At 44.5% G+C, this 23,646-nt stretch overlaps 1 protein-coding gene across 1 annotated transcript; it reads right to left on the bottom strand.

Annotated features, from left to right (window-relative positions):
* Nucleotides 1-787: 787 nt before the first annotated feature.
* Nucleotides 788-3,115, bottom strand: ACTL9 (actin like 9). Its single transcript, XM_022557431.2, has one exon. It carries the CDS (start codon nt 2,357-2,359, stop codon nt 1,109-1,111), a length of 1,251 nt encoding a protein of 416 aa, XP_022413139.2. The 5' UTR covers nt 2,360-3,115; the 3' UTR covers nt 788-1,108.
* Between the last annotated feature and the right edge of the window lie 20,531 nt (nt 3,116-23,646).

Below are 23,646 nucleotides of genomic sequence, written 5' to 3'. Positions count from 1 at the left end.
CTGGGCAGTCCTTGTAAATGTCACTGGCTGTTGGTGTCTCAACTAATGGGATGGGACCTTGTGGCTGGTCCTGGGGGTGAGCTCCGGGAGCCTGAGAACACCAGAATGGGGTGTCCTGGGGTTCACCAGAGGGCAACCCTGGGAAAATGTCTTTGGGGAGGGAGTTGGGGGATTCAGAACACAGGTGCATTACTGGGGTCATCACATGATGGTCCTGGGCGCCGTAGCCTTCCTGGGAGGATATTGCAGGAGCTGAGGAATGGGGTCAGGAGATGCACTGAGAAATCACGTGGGAGTATTTCTGGGGGAGTTACAGAGCGGGGGTGGGGTGGGGTGGGCTGAGAGCAGAGGGGGCCATCCTGGGGGCTTTGGGGGTCTCAGAACTTGGTGTTCTTTGGGGGTAAAGATGGGGGATGGGTTGTGGGAGCATCTGGATGGAAGGAGTTTGGGGAAACAAATCATGTGGGGAGGTCAGAGCTTTGGAGGAGGGTGGAACTTGGGGGATGGACTTTGAACACTGGGGGATCCTTTAGTGTGCTGTTGTAGGGGAGACCCTTGAGGGTCAGATTCTGGATCTTTGTGGTGGTGTGGGGATGCAGCACCTGTGGGGGGATGTTCAGAACATCAGGGTGTCAGAGAACTTTGGATAATCAGACCCGGGAAACCAAAGAGTGGGTGGATTTGGGGTGCTGAGAACCAGGGATAGTTTTGGAGTGGGCTTGGGAAGGAGATCCCAACCCGAGTGTGGTGGGAGACTAGGATTGTGGGAGATGGGTTTGACAGGGTTAGCACATGGTGGTGTGTGTGTGTGTGTGTGTGTAGGGGGGTTGATCGTGGGGGACGGACGGTCAGGGCGTCAGAACTGGGGTGTCTCAGGGGATGGCTCCTGGGAGGTGAGTCAAAGCAGGGCAGAACCAGGGATGTCTTGGGAGGTAGCCCACCAGGGCGGGTGTGTCTGTGGGGTCACAGCCAGGCGCATCTGGGTGGGTCCAGCAGTGGACTGGGCCCGGCCTTGGCGGAAGGCAGGACGGAGCCGTCTGGGTAGCAGAAACTTTACTGCCCATAACTCGCCCCAACCCCGCACCGCCCACACCCACCCCTGGCCGTGTCAGCAGCATTTGCGGTACACGACGTGGGGCCCCTGCTCTTCGTACTGCTCCCGCAAGACCCAGCAGAACTTGAAGGCGCTCAGCGAGGCGAGGATGGAGCCGCCGATCCACACGGAGAAATTCCTGGTGGGCTGGGCCGCCACTACCACGTGGGCCTCTGGGGGCAGACCGCGCAGCAGCTCAGCGCGGAAGCGATCCTCAAACCCGGTGAAGAGTGAAGAGCCCCCGCAGAGCAGCACGTTCTGGGCCACATCGGTCCGCAACTCCAGCGGCACCTTCTGAAGACTCTGTATCGCCATGGTGGGGACGCCCACGGGCGACAGCCCTGGGATCTCCGGGGGGCTGAACAGCAGTTCAGGGCACCGGAACAGCTCTTTGCCCAGCGTGACCATCCGCCCGTCAGGCAGCTTCAAGGTCTGGCGGCATTCCCCCTCGGGCCGGGCCTGTGCCTTCAGGAAGTCGGAGGCCACATAGCAGTAGCGGCGCTTGATGTTCTCCACCGTGTCCAGGTCCTGCTGCCCCAGGGGCAAGCCGGAGCCGAGCAGCATCTCCGCCAGGAAGGCGGTCAGGTGGGTGCCCGCCAGGTCCAGGCGCTCTGTGGCGTGAGGCAGGTTGTAGCCCTGGAAGACGGGCACCGTGTAAGTGACCCCGTGGCCTGTGTCCACCACCAGCCCGCTGACCCGCCCGTGCGCGTAGGCGGACAGCACTGACTGGGAAGCCACATACATGGCGGGGGAGCTCAGCGACTCGAAAGCCACCTCCACCAGCTTCTCGCGGTTGGTGGTGGGGCTGAAGGGCGGATCGGAGAACAGCAGCGGGTGGTCCCGGGGGTTCACGAGGAGGTCGTGTTCCAGCATGTGGCGCCAGATCAGCTCGGCTGCGTCCCAGTCCACCACGATGCCGTTCCGCACGGTCTGCACCAGCATCAGCTCAGGGCGAGTGCGGGCTGCTTCGCCGATGAACGCCTCCAGCACCGGCGGCCCGGTGGTGGTCGACTTCTTGGGTTGGCAGCCGACGACGGTGGCCACGGTGTAGGTGGGCCGGGCCTGCCCCGCGAAGCCCACCTTACAGGTGCCTGTGCCCATGTCGATGACCACCGCCCGGGTCTTTGGGGGCAACCCGTCGCCCACCATGCTGGGGGGTTCTTGCGGCATGGTATTGTTCGCCAGGATTGAGCAGGGGTTCAGGCTAGGCTTGGGGGCCTCTGGGGAGGTCTGGGGCCCCGGGGGGTTGCCCCGATTTGGATCCATGGCTGTAAGTGGTCGCGTGGGTTGCTTGGCAAGGCAGACCACTTTCCTCTGGGGTGAGGGGGGTGTGGAGAGAAAAGGCTGAGGCCAGGCCTGGGGCAAGCACAGGCGGAGAGAGGGAGAGGGGGCGGGGCCGCTGGTCTATGACGTCATTTTGCTGCTCACAATGCAGGAGTGGGGTGGTGGGGTGTAAGGGTGGGCCCTTCCTTGCTCCAGAAAGCTCCCAAAGTATTTAATCTGGGTTCCCCTCTCCCCTCTCTTTTTAAAAAAATTAATTAATTAATTTTTGGCTGCGTTGGGTCTTCGTTGCTGCATGCGGACTTTCTCTAGTTGCGGCTAGCGGGGGCTATTCTTTTGTTGTGGTGTGCAGGCTTCTCATTGCCGTGGCTTCTCTTGTTGTGGAGCATGGACTCTAGGCGCATGGGCTTCAGTACTTGTGGCACGTGGGCTCAGTAGTTGTGGCGCATGGGCTTAGTTGCTCTGTGGCATGTGGGATCTTCCTGGACCAGGGCTCGAACCCATGTCCCCTGCATTGGCAGGTGGATTCTTAACCACTGAGCCACCAGCGAATTCCCTGTTATCTCTTTTCGATGCTAGTCATTCTAACAGGTATGAGGTGATGTCTTGTGGCTTTGATCTGCATTTCTCTGATAATTAGTAATGTCGAGCACATTTTCATATACCTGTTGGCCACTTGTATATCTTTTTTGGAAAAATGTCTATTCAATTCCTCTGCTCCCATTTTTTTTTTTTTTTTTTTTTTTTGCGGTACGCTTGCCTCTCACTGTTGTGGCCTCTCCCGTTGCAGAGCACAGGCTCTGGATGTGCAGGCTCAGTGGCCATGGCTCACGGGCCTAGCTGCTCCGCGGCATGTGGGATCTTCCTGGACTGGGGCACGAACCCGTGTCCCCTGCATCGGCAGGCGGACTCTCAACCACTGCGCCACCAGGGAAGCCCCCCTCTGCTCCCATTTTTAAATTGGATTGTTTGTTTTTTGTTATTAAGTTGTATGAGTTCTTTATTTTGGATCCAGCCAGTTTTTGGACTGTTCACAACAACCAGAAATATACTAAAGGACAGCACCTTATTTATTGTTTTCAAACTTGGTTTTTAGTTTCACGTCTTAAATCTAAAAAGGCAGAAAAACACAGCCTGAGAAGGTGAAATCACCCCTAATTTCATCACTTAAAACTTATGTAAAGAAAAAAGTTAAGGATTCTGCCTCTGATCTTTCGATGCCTCTGCTCAGAGGTGCCCCAGGTAACATATCGGTGCAGAGCCTTTGTTTTCAAGTGTTTTTAAACTAAAGGATAAAAATAGGCATTTTGGCTGGAAGAGTTTTCCCCCCTCATGTTTATAAAAAGAGCCATAGTACTATGTAATCAATTTTTTTTCTTTATCCTTCAGAGGGTTTATTGAAATCACACTTTAAAAAATATTTTAAAGAAAAGTTTAACCCAGCAATCCCACTACTGGGCATATACCCTGAGAAAACCATAATTCAAAAAGAGTCATGTACCACAATGTTCATTGCAGCTCTATTCACAATAGCCAGGACATGGAAGCAGCCTAAGTATCCATCGACAGATGAATGGATAAAGCAGATGTGGCACATATATATACAATGGAATATTACTCATCTATATAAAGAAACGAAATTGAGTTATTTGTAGTATGGTGGATGGACCTAGAGTCTGTCATACAGAGTGAAGTAAGTCAGAAAGAGAAAAAAAAAATACCGTATGCTAACACAAATATATGGAATCTAAAAAAAAAAAAAAAAGGTTGTGAATAACCTAGCGGCAGGACAGGAATAAAGACGCAGACGTAGAGAATGGACTTGAGGACACAGGGAGGGGGAAGGGTAAGCTGGGACGAAGTGAGAGTAGCATTGACATGTATACACTACGAAATGTAAAATAGATAGCTAGTGGGAAGCAGCCGCATAGCACAGGGAGATCAGCTTGGTGCTTTGTGACCACCTAGAGAGGTGGGATAGGGAGGGTGGGAGGGAGACACAAGAGGGAGGGGATATGGGGCTATATGTAAACGTATAGCTGATTCACTTTGTTATACAGCAGAAACTAACACACTATTGTAAAGCAATTATGCTCCAATAAAGATGTTAAAAAAAGAAAAGTTTAATAGTGGTAAAATAAACGTAACATAAAATTTACCACCTTAGGGACTTCCCTGGTTGTGCAGTGGTTAAGAGTCTTCCTGCCAATGCAGGGGACAGGGTTTCAAACCCTGGTCTGGGAAGATCCCACATGCCGCGGAGCAGCTAAGCCCGTGGGCCACAACTACTGAGCCTGGGCTCTAGAGCCTGTGAGCCACAACTACTGAGCCCACGTGCCACAACTGAAGCCCACGTGCCTAGAGCCCATGCTCTGCAACGAGAAGCCACTGCAATGAGAAGCCCGCGCACCGCAACGAAGAGTAGCCCCCGCTCACTGCAACTAGAGAAAGCCCGTGCGCAGCAACGAAGACCCAATGCAGCCAAAAAATAAATAAAATAAATAAAATTTAAAAAATTTACCACTTTAGCCATTTTTTAGTGTACAATTCAGTAGTGTTAAGTACATTCACATCCTTATGCATCTGATCTCCTAAACTCTTTTCTATCTTGCAAAAGTGAAACTCTAAACCCATTAAACAACAACTTCCCCTTCCCCCTCCCTCTAGCCCCTGGCACCCACCCTTCTACTTTTTGTCTGTATGAATGTGACTCCTCTAGGGACCTTATATGAGTGGAATCATACAGTATTTGTCTTTTTGTGTCTCATTTATTTCATTTAGCATGTTTTCAAGGTTCATCCATGTTGTAGTGTGTGTCAGAATTTCCTTCCTTTTAAAGGTTGATTAATAGTTTGTTATATGTATATACTTCGTTTTGTCTTTCCATTCATCCATCCATGGACACTTGGGTTGCTTCCACCTCTTGGATAACGTGAATAATGCTGCTGTGAACGTGGGTTATGAGTCTGTGATGCCAAATCTCGGCTCCCTGTGCACCGATGCCGAATAAAAATACGGAGACAGAGATTTGGAAGATAAGAAATAGAGAGGCATTTTATTTTCTTTGCCAGGCAAAGGGAAGACACGGTAGGCTAGCGCCTCAAGAACTGTGTCCCCCTGTCCTGGGGAATTACAGGGGATCTTATCGGTGGAACTCACAGTCCAGGGTAAGTGATGAGGATAAAAGTGGTGAAGGTCTTGCATTCTTTTTATTTTTGCAATATTTTAAAACAGTCACTGCTGCTGTCAGGGGTCCTGGTAATGGGGTTCAGCAGCCTGGTAGTTGGGTCCGTTCATCTCTGGGTTATCGGTCTGTGACCTCCTTTCTGAAATGCAAACAGCTACAAGGGGTAATTTGCACCAGAGATTATAGGGAGAGTAAAGAGTAAATTCCAGGAAGAGTCACTGAGATGGACAGTCGGGTGTAGAAAGTTTATTAGGAATAATCCCAAGATGCACCTGTGTGGATGTGGGAAGGCTGGATTGGGCGGAAGGAGAGGATAAATTCAATATAGTTATAACTGAGTCTCAGCAGATCCTTCAGTGTGGTCCCAGATTGAGAGCACATATCCAGGCCTTTGTATCCCCATATCTGCCAATCATTGGTCTCTAGCTGTCCCCTGAGATAGGTGGCATCTGGAATGGGGCAGTTCCCCTGGCTGTGGATATGTCTTAAGAAGCACACAGCTGTCAGATGTCAGCAGTCAATATTCCCAGCAGCTGGGGAATGGAAACAATGGCCCTAGGCAGGAATCTGGATTGAGGCTCACAGCATCCCCTGCACTACCCCTTTCCCTCTTCCTCCTCCTGTCACAGTTCATCATCTCACAACCTGAGGATTTCCCTGGGATACATTTTAAACTTTCATGGGGTACGTAAACCTAGCTTCTACATTTCCTTTTGATCAGATTAAGGAAAATGGCACTGATGAAAATCCAGACTTTTCTCCTCAGAATTAAAAACCCACTCACCTGTGGGCTTCTGTAGAGCTCCAGAACTGTTCCAATCTCGGCTGAAAATGCCAACGTGGTTCCTGTAACAATGGCCACAGATTTTCTCTGTGTCTGGCAGTTGTAGTTAGGGAGAGTCTGATTTCCTCCAGAGAGCCCAAACAGGGCACTCTCCAAGGTCCTCTGGTCACTGGGAAAGGCATTGTAGAGGTTGAAACCCAAGGACAGATTGGGGAGCAGATGGGAGTCCTTATTGATTTCCTCAATGGCAAAGAGAAATGTCAGGACGTATTGGTAGTTCTTCCAAAGCCACCTAAACAGGGGGCACAGCATTAGGGAGAATGGCCCAGTCATGTCATTTAGGGGCAACTGTCTCTGATGTACTACTCAAATCCCCAAAATTATTGCCACAAAATGTTTTATTCCATATTTTGGCTAAATGATAGAGAAAGAGACAAAAGAGGGAAGGACACTTGAGATGCAACAGCTAGAAAGGATACATACTGGGCAGGCAGAAGTCCTCACACAAAGGAGAGAAAACAACGCTGAAATTCCATCACAAAGATCACCAGCCCTGCTATCACCTTTCTCCATGGCAAGGGTACCTGCTGACATGACCAGAGTTAACCACAAACGTAACTGCTAAGGATAGACACGCCCCATGGAAACAAATCGCATGTTGCCTAACCCTCTTCTGAGGATGTGGGCATGGTGGTCAATTTAATGCCTTGGAAGCATAGTCTCCCTTGCAAAGTACGCACAGAGCATTAATGCAGTTTCTGTATGTCACCTGGAGAAGTTAGGGATCAGGGTAAGAGAAAAGGGCATTAATTCCCTCTGAAAGATGATCTCCTTTTCTTTTTTGACTTTCCAGACCTTGGACCAGAATGCCTCATGGCCCATAGGATATAATTACTGGCGTTTACTGGGATATGTTCTGTTCAAGGTAGTAGATCTCAAAGACCCATGGTGTCTCCAGGAGGCTCATGTCACAAAGCCCCTGTGGGCACAGGACACCCAGACTGAGCCCCTGGCCCCTGATGCAGACTTCAGGCCAAGAAGGTCAACATTTCAGGATGCTTCTGTGCCCTAATCTATGGGACCTGGCAGGAGGAGGGCGTGGTGTCTCAACAGTCTCACTCATTCTAAGCCATCCAGGTACGGATCAGGGTGATCAGACTAATGGAATAGACAGTAAAAGTTGTTAAGTTCTCTATTCTCTCATGAAGGTACTGAGGGAAAAAGGAAGAAGAACAGACAGACCCTCATTAACCACTCGTCTGCATTTCTGCCATCTCTGTGCACACTTTACATAATTATCAAGGAGATTAAACACCCCCCACCCCCAACACACACTCAAACACAGACACACAGACACACAGACACAGACACACACACACACACACACACACACGAACTTACACATTAGGTGTTACTTGCTGTTTTGGTCTGAGTGCAAAAGACACCCGCATCTGTCTGGTTCCTGTTCCAAGGAATAAAGGGGGAAAAATACATCCATCACCAGGTCCCCATCTCTATAGACACTTGGTTTCATGTTTCTAAAACATGTCCAATTAGGCATCTCACATGGAATATGTAAAGCCTGCAGGAGCAGAAAGTGACTAATCAGAGAGAACAGGGGCTTCCCTGGTGGTGCAAGTGGCTGAGAATCCACCTGCCATGCAGAGGACACGGGTTCAAGCCCTGGTCTGGGAAGATCCCACATGCCACGGAGCAACTAAGCCTGTGTGCCACAACTACTGAGACTGCACGCTAGAGCCCACGAGCCATAACTACTGAGCCCGCGAGCCGTAACTACTGAGCCTTAGTGCCACAACTACTGAAGCCCACGCGCCTAGAGCTCGTGCTCTGCAACAAGAGAAGCCACCGCAACGAGAAGCCCGCACACCTCAGCGAAGAGTAGCCCGGCTCACCGCAACTAAAGAAAGCCCATGCCCAGCAGCAAAGACCCAGTGCAGCCAAAAATAAATAAATAAATATATATAAAGAGAGAGAACAACATGACAGGGTCTGTCCAACAGGGGTTAAAAATACCCTGTGTCTAAGTTGAACTGAGGAGAATTTGGAGCTGGAGCAAGCCTGCCCAGCTGCCCTCTGAAGGGAAAAGTGATCTCTGTGTAGGGCTCAGCAGACTCCCACCGCCAGTGTAAGCCTTCAGCCTGGAGCCTGTGCCAGGGCACAGCTAGAGCCGCAAAAGGCATGTATAAGGGAGTCGTGGTGTTGAGACCTCGCCCTTAGCATCCCTGTGATGAGAGCAGCCTGGCTTCCCCTTCTTTTCCCTGCTTCACTTCAGTCCCATCGTGGAGCTCTGGGGATGCCCTGCCTTGGGGCTCTGCACCTGTCCCTCTCCATCCTGCTGAAAAACAATGAGGAAAAACATGTTTAGAACTCTCCTCTCCTGGAATCTATGATTTCATTATAGTCCAGGTAGGCTTTGGGGACCACTGTATCCTGGGACAAGAGGGCTCTGCAATCCTGTGCCCAGAGGGGGTTGTGGGTAGTTATGACAGAAGACTGCTCTGAGGGCTCAGGCAGAGTTCAAAAGAGCTGGTGTTGAAATCAACAAAAAAGCCTAGAAACATATCCCATATGATGCTTTAGCAAAAGGAAAACACCAGCATCAGTTGTTGATGACCACCTGTACCATCAACAGAGGGCACTTCATCACCCTGACCTAACATTGCTTCCAATTCTGTAAAAGCATCCTGGAAGAAAAGGGGCTCATGATTTACAGACCAGTAGTCTACAATCCAGAGACCATTAGGTCATTTCCTCCCCACAATTAAACTACTTATCCCTCAGCCTGATGTTCTGTGCTCTGCCTATTTATAATTCTGGCACCAAACACTCAGCATTAAATGGTTTAATGTGTCATAACTGAAAAGAACTGTGTTCTTCACCCAACATGTTCCTCCTGCTGTCATAGCATTTTTCTACCATGTTTCACAGAAAATGTTCTCGAAAAATTTTTTTCTAAGAACACACTTTCCACCTTCCATTCTCTCATGAACGTCTTAAATCAGGCTTGTATTACCCCCTAACCACTGGAGTCCAAAATGCTCTTTTCAAGGTTATCAAGCTTCTCTTGTATTCAGTAGCCTTTGCTGTGTAAGAAACCACTACATGATTTGGTGATTAAAACAGTTATTAACACAAGTTTCTAGAGTTCAGTCATGTGATCTGGGCTCAGCTCTGTGGTTCTTCTGTAGGTCTTTTCTCGCGCACTCTTGAGTCTGCCACCAGTGGGTGGATGAACTGGGGCTGCCGGGTCTAGGATGGCATCACTCACAAGTCTGGTGACTCATAGGCTAGCAGCATGGGTGTCTTGGTTTTCTTCCCCGGGTCCTCTACAGCAGGATAACTCAGACTTGTTCATGTGGCAGTAGCATTCAAGAAGACAGGAGAGGAACATGCAAGTTCTCTTGAGAACTGGGCTCAGAAATTGTACAATGTGCCACATTTTGTTGGCCAAGCCAAGATCATCCCAGATTCAAGGGGTTTGGAAGAAGATTCCAGCTCTTAATGGAAAGTAGCTCTTTGTAAGGTACCTCAACTCTATGTGTCCAGATCCTCTTCTTACTTGATCAGTTAGCATGATTTGACCCCATCAGCCACTGAACACTCTTCCTCCTTTAATACAGCTTTATTGATGTATAACTGAAATATAATAAATTGCATCTCTTTAATGTGCACACTCTCATATGTTTCATCTGCAAACAGTGACAGATTTACTTCTCCTTTCCAGTTTTGGATGCCTGTAGTTTCTTTTACTTGTCTGCCTGCTGTGGCTAGGACTTGTAACACTATGTGAAGCAGAAGTGGGGAGAGTGGGCATCCTTGTCTTGTTCCTGATTTTAAGGAAGAGCTTTGAGCTTTTTGCCATTGACTATGATGTGAGCTGTGGGTTTGGCATAAATGGTTTTTATTACTTGGAGATATGTTCCCTCTATACAAACTTTGATATTTTATTATTTTTTATTTAAAAAACTTAAATTGAAGTATAGTTGATTTATAATATTATATTAGTTTTAGGCAAACGGCATAACGATTCAGTAGTTTTGCAGGTTATACTCAATTATAAGTTATTAAAAGATAATGGCCATAATTCTCTATGCTATACAATAAATCCTTGTTTCTTATCTATTTTATACATAGTAGTTTGGACCTCTTAATCCCAAACTCCTAATTTGCCCTTCCCTTTTCCCCCTCCCCTAGTTTGTTTTCTATATCTGTGAGTCTGTTTTTGTTTTGCATACATACTCATTTGTATTATTTTTTAGATTCCACCTCTAAGTGATATCATACAGTATTTGCCTTTCTCTACCTGATATTTAACTAAGCATAATATTCTATAGGTCCATCCACGTTGCTGCAAATGGCAAAATTTCATTCTTTTATATGGCTGAACAATATTCCATTGTATGTATATACCACATCTCCTTTATCCATTCTTCTGTAAATGAGCATTTGGGTTGCTTCCATATCTTGGCTGTCGTAAATAGTGTTGCTATGAACATTGGGGTGCATGTATCTTTTTGAATTAGTGTTTCATTTTTTTCTGTATATACCCAGGAGTAGAATTGCTGAACATGTGGTGGTCCTATTTTTAGTTTTTTTGGAACCTCCATACTGTTTTTCATTGTGGCTGCACCAATTTACATTCCTACCGACAGTGTTCAAAGGTTCTCTTTTCTCCACATCCTCTCCAACATTTGTTATTTGTAGATTTTTTGATGATAGACATTTTGACAGGTGTGAGATGATAGCTCATTATTTTGATTTGCATTTCTCTAATAATTAGCTATATTAAACATCTTTTCATGTGTCTGTTGGCCATCTGTATGTCTTCTTTGGGAAAACGTCTATTCAGGTCTTCTGCCCATTAAAAAATTTTATTTTTGATATTGAGTTGTAAGAGCTGTTTACATATGTTGGATATTAACCCCTTGTTGGTCATATCATTTGCAAATATTTTCTCCTATCTCGTGGGTTGTCTTTTCATTTTGTTAATGGTTTCCTTTCCTGTGCAAAAGCTTTTAAGTTTAATTAGGTCCCATTTGTTTATTTTTGCTTTTATTTATTTTGCCTTAGGATACTAATAAAAAAATATTGCCATGATTTAGGTCAAGTGTTCTGTCTTTGTTTTCTTCTGGGAATTTTATGGCTTCAGGTCTTATATTTAGGTCTTTAAACAATTTTGAGTTTATTTTTGTATATGGTGTGAAGGAGTGTTCTAATCTCATTGTTTTATGTGTAGCTGTCCAGTTTTCCACTAGTTGAAGAGACTGTCTTTTCTCCATTGTATATTCTTGCATCCTTTGTCATACATTAATTAACCATAGGTGTATGGGTTTATTTCTGGGCTCTATATTGTGTTCCATTGATCTCTGTGTCTGTTTTTGTGCCAGTGCCATGCTGTCTTGATTGCTGTAGCTTTGTAGTATAGTCTGGAGTTTGGGAAGGTGATACTTCCAGCTTTGTTCTTTTCTCCCAAGATTGCTTTGGCAGTTCAGAGTCTTCTGTGGTTCCATATAAATTTTAGGGTCATTCTAGTTCTCTGAAAAATGTCATGGGTATTTTGATTGGGATTGCATTAAATCTGTAGATTGCTTTGGGTAATATGGCCACTTTAACAATATTAATTCTTCCAATCCTAGTGTATGGTATATCTTTCCATTTCTTTGTATCATCTTGAATTACCTTCACCAATATTTTATCATTTCCACAGTATAGGTCTTTCACCTCCTATGTTAAGTTTATTCCTACGTATTTTATTCTTTTGATACAATTTAAATGGGATTAAAAATTTTTCTTTTTCTCATAGTTCATTATTAGTGTATAGAAATGCAACAGATATTTGTATATTATTCTTGTATCCTTCAACTTTGTTGAATTCATTTGTTAGTTCTAATAGTTTTTTTCTGTGTGGAGAGTTTACGGTTCTCTAAAGTATCGTGCCATCTGCAAATGGGCAGTTTTCCCTCTTCCTTTCCATTTGGATGCCTTTTGTTTCTTTTTGTTGTTGGATTGCTGTGGTTAGGACTTCCAATACTATGATAAATAGAATTGGTGAGAGTGGGCATCATTGTCTTTTCCTGAATTTAGAGGAAAGGCTCTCATTTTTTCACTGCTGAGTATGATGTTGGCTGTATGTTTTTCATAAAAGCCTTTATTATGTTGAGATATGTTCCTTCTATACCAACACTGATGAGAATTTTTAATCATGAATGGACATTGAATTTCATCACTTGCTTTTCCTGCATCTATTGGGATAGCATGTGATTTTTATCCTTTGTTTTGTTAATGTGGTGTATCATATTGATTGATTTGCAGATATAGAACCATCCTTGCATCCCTGGAGTAAATCCTTCTTTCTATTTTTTCTTTCTTAAGGACTTCTTTAATAGTTGTTTAAAATTTAAAAAATTTTATTTACTTATTTTTGGTCGCATTGGGTCTTTGTTGCTGCATGCAGGCTTTCTCTAGTTGCAGCGAGGGGGGTTACTCTTTGTTACGGTGCGTGGGCTTCTCATTGGGGTGGCTTCTCTTGTTGTGGAGCATGGGCTCTGGGTGCATGGGCTTCAGTAGTTGTGGCTCGCAGGCTCTAGAGCTCAGGCTCAGTAGTTGTGGCACACGGGCTTAGTTGCTCAGCAGCATGTGGGATCTTCCCGGACAAGGGCTCAAACCCGTGTCCCCTGCTTTGGCAGGTGGATTCTTAACAACTGTGTCAAGAGGGAAGTACAGTAAATCCTTCTTGATCATGGTGTATGATCCTTTTTATATAATGGTGAATTCGGTTTGCTAACATTTTGTTGAGGATTTTTGCGTCTATATTCATCAGAGTTATTAGTCTGTAATTTTCTTTTTTGTAGTGTCTTTCTGGTTTAGGTATCAGGCTAATGGTGGCCTCATAGAATGAATTTGTGAATGCTCCTCTCATCTTTAATTTTTTAGAATAGTTTAAGAATGATAGCCATTAGCTCTTCTTTATATATTTGGCAGAATTCCCCTGTGAAGCCATTCAGTCCTGGACTTTGTTTGTTTGGAGTATTTTGATTACTAATTCAATTTTAGTACTCGTAATTGGTCTGTTCACATTATCTATTTCTTACTGATTCAGTTTTGGATGATTATATATTTACAGAAATTTATTTTTTTCTTCTAGGTTGTTCATTTTGCTGGCATATAACTGTTTGTAGTATTCTCTTATAATTTTTTGTATCTCTATGGTATCAGTTGTTATTTCTCCTCTTTCATTACTTTCCCCCCCAGACATTTTCAGCTTTTTAATAGTGGTAGTCTTACTGTTACAAGAAGAATACAAAATATGGCCTTGGGAGTGCTTTAGGCTATAGCATCACCACCCGTTTCTGATTTTCTAGTCCTGTGGTTTTGCTGTGATACCCAAAGCATTTTCAGCTTTTCTATGTAATCACTCTTCGGATTTGTGAGGGATTTCTCCATGCACATTCTACAAAGTGATGATTTTATGGGGATGACAGGATACACGCGGTGGCTTTTAGTGTTGGACAGATTTTGTATTATACACTTTGCTCTAAATTAAGCCTCTATCCAACTGAAAAGAATGAGGTTACAAGCATTGGTGCAATTACCATGGGATGTGTGTGTGTGTGTGTGTGTGTGTGTGTGTGTGTATTGGAGAGAGGGGTGAAGAGATTGAGAGAGAAAGAAAGAGTAAGAGAGAGAAAGAGAGATGAGAGAGAGAGAGAGAGAGAGATGAGAGAGAGAGAGAGAGAGAGAGGAATATGAGCAACAGGCTGCCTCAGGCACATGTAATCAAAAAGACTATAGATAACAGACCCAAGAGGCTGGATTAGAGCTTTCTTTAGTGGACAAGAGGACAAGGCTTAATTGAAAATCTTAACTGGAGGATTAAGTCTCTCTGCTCATCAAGTTCAAAACTGCTAGGGTGAAGGAAAGGTCTATGTCAAGCCCTAGCCAAACTAAATCCAACGCAAGCTTTATGGAATGGAGGCATATGCCCAATTCTTTTTTCTCTTGCAAATACCCTTCACAGGGAGGAAAACCTAAGAGCCACCTGCCACAGGCACACACCAAAGGTAGGAGAGAGCATTGAGGGAGGGTGTTGGGTTTCAGTTGGAGAAGTTGGAAAGCAGGCAAAAGAGTGTAGGACAGGGACTTCCCTTGTGGTGCAGTGGTTAAGAATCTGCCTGCCAATGCAGGGGACATGGGTTCGAGCCCTGGTCTGGGAAGATCCCACATGCCACAGAGCAACTAAGTCCGTGCACCACAACTACTGAGCCTGCGCTCTAGATCCCCCGAGCCACAACTACTGAGCCCACATGCCTAGAGCCCATGCTCCGCAACAAGAGAAGCCACTGCAATGAGAAGCCTGAGCACCGCAGTGAAGAGTAACCCCTGCTCGCTGCAACTAGAGAAAGCCTGTGCATGGCAACGAAGACCCAACTTAGCCAAAAAAAAAAAAAAAAAAAAGACAGTAGGACCGTCTTTAACACTGAGAGCATAAGCTACAGCTCTACAAATGAACAGAGCCACACGCACTCCATGGTGTGCGACACAAGGCACCACATTCTCCACGGCTCCAACGTTTCCCAAGCCCTCCGCTTACCTCAGCCTTAGTACAAACCCAGAACCAGCTCTCCCCTCAGGACACACCTGACTTCTCTAGCAGCCCCTGATACTCATTCTCCCATACCTGACATACCAAGAGGCAAGGAGACCCACCAGTATTGCACAGTTCCCCACTTCCCCTTCCAGGGTGTCATACCCTCCAATTCCCTTCAGAAGCCCTTCCTGGCCAGGGCTCATCATCCTGCCCCACAGACCTGCTCTCATTTATCATATCTCCTCCCAGGGAGTGACACCTTCCAAGCTAGGGACATGAGAGACATGTTAGAGGCCACCCTGGTCTATTACAGCCCATATCCAGGTGGTCACATGGTCCTTTGAAGTCTACCCCTACAACTCTGGAATACTTAGCTCTCTTCCCAACTGTTACAGACCATGTCCTTCGGGTCTTAGGCTTAGGTCACAGTGGGAAGAGCCTTGGATCCTCTTCCAGGCCATGACTACCTTCTAACTTCCAAGGCTTCGTTTGATCAAGGCTCCAGCACATGAAACGTGGTGAAAAAGAGCTGTGGACATTGTCTTGTCAGCCAATAAGCCCTAAAGACCCACAATCAACTGGATCAGTGTTTTATATTGTCCTAATGTGTGCAACTAAATCAACCATGGTGGACAGATATGGCCAAGAGAACAAAGAAATATCAGGTTATTGAAAATGTTCAAAGTTCCATACCCAACAAGCAAACCATTTATAGAAAAAGCACAGACTTCATAAATATTCAAATACTCTGGCCTCACCTCATCCCAACGAAAACAAGACTTAGCCTTGCTAGGAGCTTCCCATGAACTAGTGCCAGTAATATATGATGAAACGATATTTTAAATGTGCCAATTTCTAGAAATATAATATCGACCAACTTCGAGCAAAACTGTAAAGCAAGCTTCCTGGACCAGGTCAAAGCTTCAAAATGAGAATGCTAATTTCCGAAAAGATGTTTTCCTGGGCCAGATCTAAGGAAGACAACATGCAACTTGACATGCCAGGAAATGACCTAACCATCCTCTGAAGGCAAACAGGGGCAAGTCGATTCAGCTCTGAGGTATAAAAGCCAGCCCCAAGAATGCGATTTTAATGGCACCAAAGATAGAACATCCGGGCCAGCACTGAGAAACACGCCAGGAAAAGAGAAGTGACCAAGAGAAGGATTCTGACCAGTCCCTGTTTCTATGTAGCATCTGCAGCTCAGAAAAGAACTAGTCTCGGGCTAAAATAGTCATCAATTAATCAAAAGCTCAGACTTAAAAAAAGTGATAAAAAAAACCCATAATTATTGAGCATTTTCTATGAAAAAGGCAGTAATACCAAAGGAATGCCATCAGACTGTCCTCTAAAGGTGAAATGGTTAGTCAACCAACCAGCTGTTTAATTAGCACAGTGCCAAGCAAAAAGGGCTGACAAATCATTTCTCTGAATCAGCTTTGTTAACATTCTGGCTCTGCTCATGTATGAACAAAGTTCAGGATGAATTTCACAGACACAGGTTTACACCAAAAACTCGACTTAATGAAACTTAAATGAAAAAGATATTATCTTCCCTTATTTAGAAAACAAAAATTTAAGAAACATCTCAAAGAAAAAAGTCAAATATAAGAACTCAGGTATTGGGCTTCCCTGGTGGCGCGGTGGTTGAGAGCCCGCCTGCTGATGCAGGGGACACGGGTTCGTGCCCTGGTCCGGGAAGATCCCACATGCCGCGGAGCGGCTGGGCCCGTGAGCCATGGCCGCTGAGCCTGCGCGTCCGGAGCCTGTGCTCCGCAACGGGAGGGGCCGCGACAGTGAGAGGCCCGCGTACCGAAAAAAAAAAAAAAAAGAAACTCAGGTATAAAGCAGTCAACTTAAAAGGAAGTCATCAAAGAACCCAGTCCTGGACTTCAAATAAAAGGAAAATCAAATCTAATGGATCAAAAGTCAGGACATCAAGAAAAAAGATCAATTATTAACCAAATCTCCAAATCCAAAGAGAAGAGAATTTTTTACCATTTGATTACCTAAACCACTAAAGTGGTTTCTAAAATCTGTTTCCTGACAAGATCATGTGAGCCCTGGATTGATCACATGTCAATCAACACCAAATAGTTACTGACCTGTTTCCACACATATGACAAAGTTTTTGTGGTACACCGAAAAAAACCCCTCTTACTTGAAATTTTACCATTTTTAAAGTAATTCATACTCTATTTGGTTTATCACAATATTTGCTCAGCAGCTACAAAGGCACTTAGGCTACTAATGGTACCTGGCTCTTCTGGAATGAAAAAGATGGGCAAATACACATGTTTTAATTATTTACTTCATTTTAACTCCCAGGTAGAAAGGAATAGAAGTCGTCACAAAGATTGTGTCTGGAAATGACCTAAGGGGTCTACCTTGCCAACTTGATACTTCTTGCACCTTTGAAGACCTGACCTTCTTTCTACAGTGAGTCAATCTGCATTAGTCCTAAGTCTGGAGCAAAACCCTCAGACAGAGACACTGAGCGCAAAGACAGCTGAACAGTTTGCCTGAATCATGATGTTGGCAAGCTGCCCCGGGGCCCCCCTTGGAAAGCAGCATTTGGTCAGCAACCCTGTGCATCGCAGAGAAATATTTTGTAGGGGAGGAAAGAAAAGGAACTGAAATCTTTTACAAATAACATCTACTCTAAATGCTGCCCTGACAGTAACCCATTTTCAGTTTTGAATTAGAGGAAGAGAAAAAAAAATAGAAGAGGGAAAGACTGAAGAGAAAAAGAGACAATAACAAAGAGCAGTACAATATAAAACATTGGTTAACCGATTCACGTTGCTGTACACCTGAAACCACAACACTGTAAATCAACTATACTCCAATAAAATTGAAAAAAAAAGTTCTGGAGTCAGAGAGACCCGGGATTGAGTCCTGGCTCTGACGTTTAACAAATTTATGTTACACCTTGGCCAATCTGCTTAATCATCATGAACCTTTGTTTTCTCATCTGTAAAATGGAGTTAATAATACCCTACTGGGTAGTTGTGAGGAATAAAAAACAAATTATGTAAAGCACTTAGCATGCTGCCCGCCACAGGGTAGGGGTTCAATATAAAGTAGCTGAAGAAAGAAGAGGGGAGTGGAGAGGAGGGGAGAGGAAGAAGTTCTACAGGGTTCAAAAGAATAGCCTAAACTCACTCCGGCCTTATACTCTTTATAATCAGTCTGAAAATACTTCCTAATGACTTACTACATAATGAGCACTGTGCTTCATTCAGAAATGAATGTGTCCTTCTCCTCTTCCTCTCAAGGTGCATACAATCCAGCTTCAGGAAACAGAAATCACACACATGTAATATGTAAAAAATAACCTAAATTGTGCTAAGTTGTTAAATATTCCACATGTAGTAAAGCAAGCACTGCAGCCATTTGGAGAAGGGGGCAGGTGAGCACTGGCTTCTTGGGGAAAGCATCCGGGAGTGGATGGTAGAGATGTGAATGGACTTATAGGAGAAGGAGGGGGAATGTCCAGCAAAGAAAAAGTCACATGTCCCAGCCTGAGTTTTGTCACTGGAACACTGAGAACCCCAGCAGTGAGTTGTGGAGTGAGGAGAGCCTGGGTTAGGGAGGGGACCGGCAAAAGGCAGCGAGCGTGGGAGCCATTCAAAGCAAAAATGGACAGGACTTCAGAATTAAATATGAAAAAAAAAAAAAAAGAGAGAGAGAGAGGTCTGCCTGCATCTCTTCTGGATTTCTCATTCTTATTCGAGGCTGAGTGTGCTTATTTCCACCTTCCCAGTATTTCTTTTTTTTTTTTAGTTGAAGTATAGTTGTACAATATAAGTTACAGATGTACAATATAGTGATGCACAATTTTTAGGTTATACTCCATTTATAGTTATTATAAAATATTGGCTATATTCCCCGTGTTGTACAACAGATCCTTATAGCTTAATTTTTTAAAGTTAATTTTTATTGGAACATAGTTGCTTTACAATGCTGCATTAGTGTCTGCTGTACAGCAAAGTGAATCAGCTATTTGTATACATATATCCTCTCTTTTTCAGATTTCCTTCCCATATAGGTCACCACAGAGCATCGAGTAGAGTTCCCTGTGCTATACAGTAGGTTCTCATTAGTTATCTATTTTATACATGGTAGTGTATATACGTCAATCCCAATCTCCCAATTCATCCCACCCCACCCTTCCCATCTTGGTATCCATACGTTTATTCTCTACATCTGTGTCTCTATTTCTGCTTTGCAAATAAGGTCGTCTATACCATTTTTCTAGATTCCACATACATGCATTAATATATATGTTTTTCTCTTTCTGACTTCACTCTGTATGACAGTCTCTAGGTCCATCCATGTCTCTACAAATGACCCAATTTCATTCCTTTTTATGGTTGAGTAATATTCCATACATGTACCACATCTTTGTTATCCATTCCTCTGTTGATGGACATTTAGGTTGCTTCCATGTCCTAGCTATTGTAAATAGTGTTGCAGTGAACATTAGGGTGCTTGTATCTTTTTGAATTATGGTTTTCTCAGGGCATATGCCCAGTAGTGGGATTGCTGGGTCACATGGTAGTTTTATTTTTAGTTTTTTAAGGAACCTCCATACTATTCTCCATAGTGTCTGTATCAATTTACATTCCCACCAACAGTGTAGGAGGTTCCTTTTTCTCCATACCCTCTCCTCATCAAATAGATTTTTTTGATGATGGTCATTCTTATCAGTGTGAGGTGATACCTCACTGTAGTTTTGAGTTGCATTTCTCTAATAATTAGTGATGTTGAGCATCTTTTCATGCTTGTTGGCCATCTGTATGTCTTCTTTGGAGAAATGTCTATTTAGTTCTTCTGCCCAATTTTTGATTGGATTGTTTGTTTTTTTCTGATATTGAGCTGCATGATCTGTTTGTACATTTTGGAGATTAATTCCTTGTGTGTTACTTTGTTTGTAAATATTTTCTCCCATTCTGAATGTTGTCTTTTCATCTTGTTTATGGTTTCCTTTGCTGTGCAAAAGTTTTTAAGTTTCATTAGGTCCCATTTGTTTATCTTCATTTTTATTTTCATTACTCTAGGAGGTGGGTCAGAAAAGGTCTTGCTGTGATTTGTGTCATAGAGTGTTCTACCTATGTTTTCCTCTAAGAGTTTTATGGTGTCTGGTCTTACATTTAGGTCTTTAATCCATTTTGAGTTTATTTTTGCATATGGTGTTAGGGAGTGTTCTAATTTCATTCTTTGACATGTAGCTGTCCAGTTTTCCCAACACTGCTTAGTGAAGAGACTGTCTTTTCTGCATTGTATGTTCTTGCCCCCTTTGTCATAGATTAGGTGGCCAAAGGTACATGGGTTTGTCTCTGGTTTCTCTCCTGTTCCATTGATCTATATTTTTGTTTTTGTGCCAGTACCATACTGTCTTGATTACTGTAGCTTTGTAATATAGTCTGAAATCATGGAGCCTGATTCGTCCATCTTCGTTTTTCTTTCTCAAGATTGCTTTGTCTATTCATGGTCTTTTGTGTTTCCGTAGGAACTGTAACATTTTTTGTTCTAGTTCTGTGAAAAATGCCACTGGTAATTTGATAGGGATTACATTGAATCTGTAGATTGCTTTAGGTATTATAGTCCTTTTTACAATATTGAGTCCTCCAATCCAAAAGATGGTACAGCTCTCCTTCTCTTTATGTCGTCCTTGATTTCTTTCATCAGTACCTTATAGTTTTCTCTTTTTTTCACTTTTAAACAAAAGGGATTTTATTTTATTTATTTATGTTTTTTTTAACATCTTTATTGGAGTATAATTGCTTTACAATGGTGTGTTAGTTTCTGCTTTGTAACAAAGTGAATCAGCTATATGTATACATATATCCCCATATCTCCTCCCTCTTGTATGTCCCTCCCACCCCCCCATCCCATCCCATCCCTCTAGGTGGTCATAAAGCACCAAGCTGATCTCCCTGTGCTATGCGGCTGCTTCCCACTAGCTATCTATTTTACATTTGGTAGTGTATATATGACCATGTCACTCTCTCACTTCGTCCCAGCTTACCCTTTCCCCTCCCCATATCCTCAAGTCCATTCTCTTGTAGGTCTGTGTCTTTATTCCTGTCTTATCCCTAGGTTCTTCATGACATTTTTTTCCTTAAATTCCATATATATGTGTTAGCATACAGTATTTGTCTTTCTCTTTCTGACTTACTTCACTCTGTATAACAGACTCTAGGTCCATCCACCTCATTACAAATAGCTCAGTTTCATTTCTTTTTATGGCTGAGTAATATTCCATTGTATGTATGTGCCACATCTTCTTTATCCATTCATCTGATGATGGACACTTAGGTTGTTTCCATCTCCTGGCTATTGTAAATAGAGCTGCAACTAGGTTGCAGACAGCAGTAGATTTCACCCCTAAACGTCTCAGCACACGTATTAATTAGACTTCAAAATTTGACTGGGGCTGGAAGATCTTCCAAGGCGGCTCATGAAATGGCCAGCAATTTGGTGCTGACAAGCTGGTTTCTCTCCACGTGGACCTCTCCACAGGGCTGCTCATGACATGGCAGTATCCTCATGGCATGGCAAATGGCTTCCCTTAGAGAGGGAGCAATCTAAGAGACCAAGGAGGAAGCTTCAGTGTGTTTTATGATGTAGCCTCAGATGTCACAGCCGTTTTTACAGCATTGTATTGATCCCGTGGGTCACATCTAAATGTGGGAGGAGACTGCACAGGGCATGAATAACAGGTGTTTAGGATCATTGGTGACCATTTTGGAGGCTAGCCAACACACCCTTTTCTCCAGGCTACATCTCCACATCAGCCCAGAATTTCTTTTATTCTGCTTAAGTTTGCCCCTGAGTGACTGGTTTGATTGTAGCTCTTCAGGGCCTCTGGAATTCATGGCTGGGGCTGGGACAACTTGGAAGGTCTCCTTTTCCCCTTTATTTTACTCCTCTCCCCTCTCCATCCTTCTCTGCCTTACTCCAGCTCCAGCCTTCCTTTTCCACGAGTCCTCTTTGAGCAGTAGAAGATGTTCTGAGGGCCAGCTGGGAATGCAGCAGATCAGAAGGGTCTGCTGGGGCAGGAAATGTTGGGGGAAGGTTTGCTTCCTGAGCTTCTGTCACCTCCTGTGTAATGGGAGCTTGGAGCATCAGTTGGCTTGTCAGAACTGCTGCTGTGTTCCTTATTCTGAGACTGGGGTCCTCAACATTTCTTAGGGCAGGGGACACTTGCGTTGATTCAGCTCTACCCACTACAGTTGGGGGCAGAAATATCTGCACTGCAAGAGGAGGCTGAAGAGTTGCCAGCTGGCGTTCAAAATATGCCTTGTGTTTGGGATAAAGGAGGGGTTACGGAAAGGGCAGGCATCTCTCCTGTTGGGAGGAACTTGAGAGACTTGCATCCTGGGGTCCCGTCCTCACTTGTCTTGAAAATGTTGCTTACTGATGCTTTCTTCATCAACTCTTATTTTGCGATAATGAGAAGAGAGGTACTTTTCTGGGGATCTATTTGACATTCCTTTTTTTTTTTTTGGCAGCACCACGCGGCATGCAGGATCTTAGTTCCCCAACCAGGGATCAAACCTGGGTCCCCTGCAGTGGAAGCACAGAATCTTAACCACTGGACCACCAGGGAAGTCCCGACACTCATGCTGGAGAACCTGGTGAGTTGCCTGTTGAGACTCTCTGGTCATTACTGTTCTTGGGGGACACAGGGGATACTCTTTGCTGGGAATACTTTTATATCCAGTGTTGGGGAACCAAGGGAGGCAAGCTGGGGTTTGTGTTGGGTGAGAATGGTGTGGAATTTTGGGGGTGTCCTTTCTTCTTTAATGTGTAGGGAGTTGTAAGTTGCTCTTTGGGGTTTCCATCATCTGTAACCTTGAAGACATACGGGGGGGATCTCTTGCTGAACGTTCCATCATGGAACCGTTATGACGTTGGAGTAACTGGGTGGTATGAGGCGAGGGTTCTTGTTTCTCTGGTGCTGGGAGATTCACTGCTGTCTGGTGCACTCATTTTTCAAGCGTCGGTGTGACAGGGAGGGGTTCACTGAATGGAGATCCCATTGTCTCTAACTTTGGAAGAGAATTGGAGTGACAATTGCATGGGATTCCATTTATCTCTAGTCAGGGGACTGGGGGGTCTTTTACCTAGAATGGAGGGGGTGACTAGAAGAGTCACTTCCTGGGCCTCCCCTTGTCTATATTGTTTGTATAGTTGGGGTCGGTCTTTGAGCTGGGGTTGAGAAGCGGCTGAGGGACTCACTTATGGGGCTGCTGTCATGTTTAGTATTGAAGTGAGTGGGGAGGGGTGCTTGCTGGAGTTCCCATCATGTCTAGTTTTGGGATGATGCAGGTCTTGTTTGCTTGGACTCCATCATTTGTGTTTGGATGACAGTTGTTGTCTGAGATCCTGATGTCCCGTGTCGGGGGTGAGGGGACCACCTCACTTCATAGGGCTTCTGTGGGCTCTACTGTTGGATGCAGGCTGTGAGCATCACCTGCTGGAGCTCCCATCTTGGGGGTGGACTGGGGTGTTGCTTGCAGTGGTTTCCATAATCTCTAGTGGGGTATCGGTTTAATGTGTTTTTAAAGCATCTTTCTTTGACAGTGAGAAATTAGTTCTCATTTTCTACTGTATATTTACTTAGTTGTTCAACACTAGTATACACACAAAGTAGTTTCAGAAGTGCTAAGGCGTGTCATCTG

Source organism: Delphinapterus leucas, unplaced genomic scaffold (genome assembly GCF_059928025.1).
Source record: "Delphinapterus leucas isolate spDelLeu-1000000601 "Yukka" unplaced genomic scaffold, BTC_Dleu_Yukka2 spDelLeu_asBTCV2_sq25, whole genome shotgun sequence".
Taxonomy (NCBI): Eukaryota; Metazoa; Chordata; class Mammalia; order Artiodactyla; family Monodontidae; genus Delphinapterus; species Delphinapterus leucas.
This window is presented reverse-complemented; position numbering and strand designations above follow the sequence as displayed.